At 36.8% G+C, this 5,400-nt stretch overlaps 1 protein-coding gene across 1 annotated transcript in view; it reads left to right on the plus strand.

Annotated features, from left to right (window-relative positions):
* The window catches only part of LOC105813622 (ankyrin repeat domain-containing protein 12), a 79,521-nt gene that overhangs the window by 10,184 nt on the left and 63,937 nt on the right, over nt 1-5,400 (plus strand). The window contains exon 3 of the mRNA XM_012648381.1: nt 5,012-5,159. Within this exon, the coding sequence (XP_012503835.1) occupies nt 5,012-5,159 (148 nt within the window). The remainder of the gene's footprint in view (nt 1-5,011; nt 5,160-5,400) is intronic.

Raw genomic sequence — 5,400 nt, forward strand, 5'->3', positions numbered from 1 at the left:
ATCTCCATTTCCTCATCTTTATATAATAAATAATACCTATCAAAAGGGGACATTTCGAAGGAAAGACTGCATGTAAACACATATTGAAATCTAAAATGTTATAGAAATGTCAGGGGTAAAAGACTGGGTTAAAAGATTTAAAACCTGCCTTTATGTTGCTATATTTTAAATATACCAAAATATTTTACAACTAAAATTTAGAAATTAAAAATGCTGTCTTTCTCAATTAAACATTTTTCTATTTTTCTGTGTTTCTCAATAAAGAGTTTCATTTTGAGTGAAGAAAAATGTAGCCTGTAAATATCAATTTTCCTAAACTGGTCCTTGCTTACCATTGGCCTGTCCTTTTTGCTTGGTTGGCAGTTTGTACAAACCTATGTGATAGCACATACTGTTATTTTTTACTGATGTTCTTGTCTCGTGTCATTTTTCCTGCACTAGACTGCAGAAACCGTGCATACAGACATTTTGTGTTGTTTTCTATTACTGACTCTGGAACTGCTTGTCATATACGAAATGCTCAATAAATTTAGCATGAATGTATCTGTAAGTAGATGGACGGATGAATGGCTGACCAAGGATGAATGCCAAAAACTTAATCCATAAGGCCTGGCAATATATAGGGTATTTTGCCCGTTTGTCTGAATTTATCAGAAATTGATTTATTTTCTGGCTATGATAGGATATTTTAAATACTGTACTTTTTGCCCTTTTTAAAGCATAATCATTGACAGTTTACCAAAGATGAATAATTTTCCTTTAAATGTGATACCTAAAGGTTTCCTCATTTCTCAGTACAATTTAAAGAATTATACCTGTGACTAAGACATGATTTCTATGAGTACAAGTTTCTAAATACATATAACTGCAAAATATTTCTAGAACCTGACCTTTGAGCTCATGCATTTACAAGGACTCACACTATTTCCAGTCTCTTTCCAGAGGGAGACTGGCATGCTATTTTCAAGGGACCTTTGCTTTTCCTCCTACTAACATGCCTAGGATAGTAGGAGTCACAATTGAAGAGCTGTTGAGAGCTATTTTGTCCTTGTTCTTTTACTTGTGCCTAAGGAGGAGGGAAATGAGAGATACCAAAAACTCATTTTTATGTATCTGTTCTGTGTATTATGAGCCTCTACCAGGATTTCTTTCTCTTAGTAATAGTTATGACAGCTTCAACTATCTGTAAAGCATTTCTAAGGTGGGAGAAGCAGAAAGGTAACAGATCTGTCAGCTCTAAATTATTTAGAGTAAGAGAGGATTAACATAGCTTATTAAGAACCTAATTTTGGACCCACCATTTGCAAATGTATAGTAGTTCATAATACACACGTTTATACTAGCCTTATTCCCAATTCTATTTTAGGTAACTTTTTGTCTCATCATTTTTACCTAGTTGTAATTTTTTGCCTGTTATGTTTTAAGCAACTTTAAGTTGCCTTAAATCTCTTTGAGAATAATTGTTTGCATATGCAGATGGTCTATAAAATGTTATTTGTTATAGAGTTTCTGTAATGTGTTTGAATGAACCAACTGTACCTGACTCATAGGCATGTAATATTAATTAATGACTTGCTGATGGGTGTAGAAAGCTTTCAGCAATATCAAGATCCTTTATTCTGTTTTCTCATTCTAAGGCTCTAGTCTAAGGAAATAAGCCCAAAAATGGAAAAATTCAACTCATAAAGATTTTTACTACAGTATTATTTATAATGACTAAAAACTTTTTTGCTTCAGTTACCTTCTCAAACCCCATAAATGACAGTAAGGGGAAATTTTAAAGGATATAGACCCACAAAGACAAAGAACAGAAGAAACAGAAAACTATTATTTTGGAAGGTGGAAATTAAAGGAATGAGCAGCTACTGACCTAGAACAGGGTTTTCTATAAAGCGCTAAATAGTAAATATTTTAGGCTTTGCAGGCCACATGCTGCTTCCTCTTCCTCCCCCTCTTCTCTCTTCCTTCTCCTTTAACAATCCTTTAAAAATATAAAAACTGTTCTTAGTTGGCAGACCAGATTTGGTCCACAGGCCATTAATTTGCCCACCTCTGATTTAGAGAAACAAGAAAATTGAAACCAAAACCCTTACAGCACAGAATTCTAGAAGAGCTAAAGCTCAGGAATTGATGGCACCAGTTACCTCTGGAAGTGCTCATTAAAATAGGACTGGAGGCTGTGCAGTGGCTCATACCTGTAATCCCAGGACTTTGGGAGGCCAAGACTGGAGGTTCTCTTGAGGCCAAAGGTTCAAAACTAGCCTGGGCAATATAGTGAGACCCCATCTCTACAAAAAATTTTTTAAAAAAGCCAGGAGTGGTGGCTTATGCCTGTAGTTCCAGTTACTCGGGAGGCTGTGGCAGGAGAATCCCTTGAGCCCAGAAGTTGGAGGCTTCAGTGAGTTATAATCCTCAGCACTGCACTCCAGCGTGGTCAACAGAGCAAAACCCTGTCTCAAAATAAAACCCAAACAGGACTGGAAATAGGGGATTGGATAAAAGTATTTTTGGCCCCTCATATCCCCTTCCCAAGCCCAGTGATTCCCAGCCCAATAATTTCACCTCCTCCTCCCCCCCGGTGGATGACTGAGATATAGAGATAGGTGTTAGGGATGATTGTTCTTCATCAGCAGACTTGGAAAGCTAGTTGATCTTTTAAAATTATAAGCTTATAAAATTTGATAAAAATCAACAAGGGAATAAAATAATAATAGTTGGGATCATGGGTAAATTGTTTTCTTTATACATTCTTGAATTTCAAGTTTTCTATAATCTAGAAAAATTTTTCATTGCGAATCTTCATTCTTAAATACTTTGATTGGTTAGCAATTCCTATTTTAAGTGCATTTACCTCTAATGGCAAATGCAGTTACTATTCATCTGTTTCATGTTACTCATTTAAACATTCTTTAAAAAGACATGATACATTTTCTAAGTACCAGAAAATGAAGTTATGTGTTGGGAATATAGAGATGAATAAAGACTTGATCCTGTATGAAGCTTGTAGTCTAGAATAAGGGAGGAAATGCATTAACAAATTGTAGTATAGGTTTATGTCTGATAGCACACATCAGTGTCATTGGAAATAAACAGAAGATCAAAAACAAGAAGAGGACATGGTAGGGAGGCAGAATCAATAATGCTTGGCGCCACCTCTTTGGTGTAGAGTATGAATGAGAAAGAAGAGTTGTTGTTGACTCCCAGGTTTCTGGCTTCAGTGATTAGGCAGATTTTGGTGCCAGTCACTGAGAATGGAAACAGATGAAAGGTCAGGATACAAGTTTAATGAACTCTATTTGTGTCCTGTTGGTTTTAGGCTTTTGTGTTACAATATATATATAATCAGTTGGATGTATCCATTGAGTATATGAATATTTGGATTTGGAGCTTGAGAGCTGAGAGAGCAAGCAAGAGAGTAAAAATGAATGAATGGGTTGCATGATTGTCAATTCAGACAGCATGTTTACTCCAAAGAGATGATGCATACTTGAGCATGAGAAGGTAGATCAAGAACACTGCTGTAGGGAAACTATCATTGGTTTAGATATGTACAGCTCTTAGAAGAGCGATTTTGTAGGATTGATGGTAGCAGAGTTGCAGGTAGAAGAATGAAGTGTCAGAAGTCATGGTTGCCAGGGCAAACACCTTTTCAGAAGCTTGACTTGTGAAAAAAATTTAGCTAGGGGATGGGGATGTATGTTTAAACAAAATTTCTTGTTTTGCCTGTATTTCATTTCTTTATTGCCATTTTTTAAGGTAAAAGACATGAACTGGAAAGATTGGTTTCTAGAAAGGAGCCGATCAAAAAGAGCTTAAAAAATATAGAAAGGAAAAAGATAAGGAAAAATAAAAGCAATGAAATGGTGACTCACTGGTCGTGATTATGTGGAGCCTGAAGCTTATATGATTGTATTTGGTGGGGAGACGGAGTGATGGTTCATGCCTGTAATCCCAGCACTTCGGGAGGCAGAAGCAGGAGGATCACTTGAGGCTGGGTGTTCAAGACCAGCCTGGGCAACATAGCGAGACCCCCTTCTCTACAAAAATTTATAAAAATCAACTTGGTGTGGTGCTGTGCACCTGTAGTCCCAGCTACTCAGGAGGCTGAGGTCAGAGGATCGCTTGAGCCCAGGAGTTCAAAGTTACAGTGCGCTATGATGATGCCACTGCACTCTAGCCTGGACAATAGAGCACGACCCTGTCTCAAAAAAAAAAAAAATAATTTTGTGGGTAAGGAATGATTTCAACATCATGAATACAAAATTAGATAGAGACCTATAAGGGGCACTTGAAAGTGAAGGGCATTGAAGTTTAAGCTTTGTTAGTTCTTGATTTTTTTTTTTCACTTTTTGTTTTTAGATACGGGGTCTTGCTATGTTGCCCAGGCTGGTCTCAAACTCCTGGACTCAGGCAATCCTCTCAGCTCGGCCTCACAAGGTGCTGGGATTATAGGCATTAGCAAGTGCACTTGACGCTAAGCTTCATTAGTTCTAAGTAAATTGACATGAGTTAATGATAGTTAAAATTCCTGGGAGATGGGAAAGAGTAAGATTAAGAGCATTTTGTAGTGAGATATTAGCCTTAAGCAGGAGGGAAGTATGTCCTTTGAGATTCCTTCTAGAATATAAATTTTAAGAGGCCAGAGAGCTTGTTGTTATTGTTCATTGATTTATCAGCAGAACTTGGAGCAGTACTTATTAATAGGTACTCAATAAATAATTGTTGATTCTGTGATGAAACAGGAAGAAAAACAATGAGATCAAGTGCTAAAATAGACCAGTGTAAATTTTAAGGAAGAAATTTCTTTATGGTTGATAAGGTCATCAGATTGGGGGTCAGGATTTCAGTGAAAAGGGAATTTGAAGAGAATAATAATGATTTAGAATAGACACTGAGGAATGGATGCAGAGTAGTTGAGATAACAGAAAGATATTAGGGATATTATCAAGAGAATGGTCAAAATGATAAAATTTGTGAAGGGACTAAATCTTCCTACTATTTAATATTACAGATAGTGAAACTCTTACTTCGTCATGGTGGAAATCCATTTCAAGCTAATAAACATGGGGAGCGTCCAGTGGATGTAGCAGAAACAGAAGAGTTGGAGTTGCTACTAAAAAGAGAGGTGCCTTTGTCTGATGATGATGAAAGTTACACAGGTTTGTTTCAGATAATCTACATTTGACTTTTTGACATGGTATTTGATAGAATATTCAAATTGGTTTAAGAATTCATGAAAAGGCCGGGCATGGGGGCTCACACCTGTAATCCTAGCACTCTGGGAGGCTGAGGCAGGAGGATCGCTAAAGGTCACGAGTTCAAGACCAGCCTGAGCAAGAGTGAGACCCCGTCTCTACTAAAAATAGAAAGAAATTAGCTGGACAACTAAAAATATATAGA

Source organism: Propithecus coquereli, unplaced genomic scaffold (genome assembly GCF_000956105.1).
Source record: "Propithecus coquereli isolate 6110/MARCELLA unplaced genomic scaffold, Pcoq_1.0 Scaffold283, whole genome shotgun sequence".
In the NCBI taxonomy this organism is placed as follows: domain Eukaryota; kingdom Metazoa; phylum Chordata; class Mammalia; order Primates; family Indriidae; genus Propithecus; species Propithecus coquereli.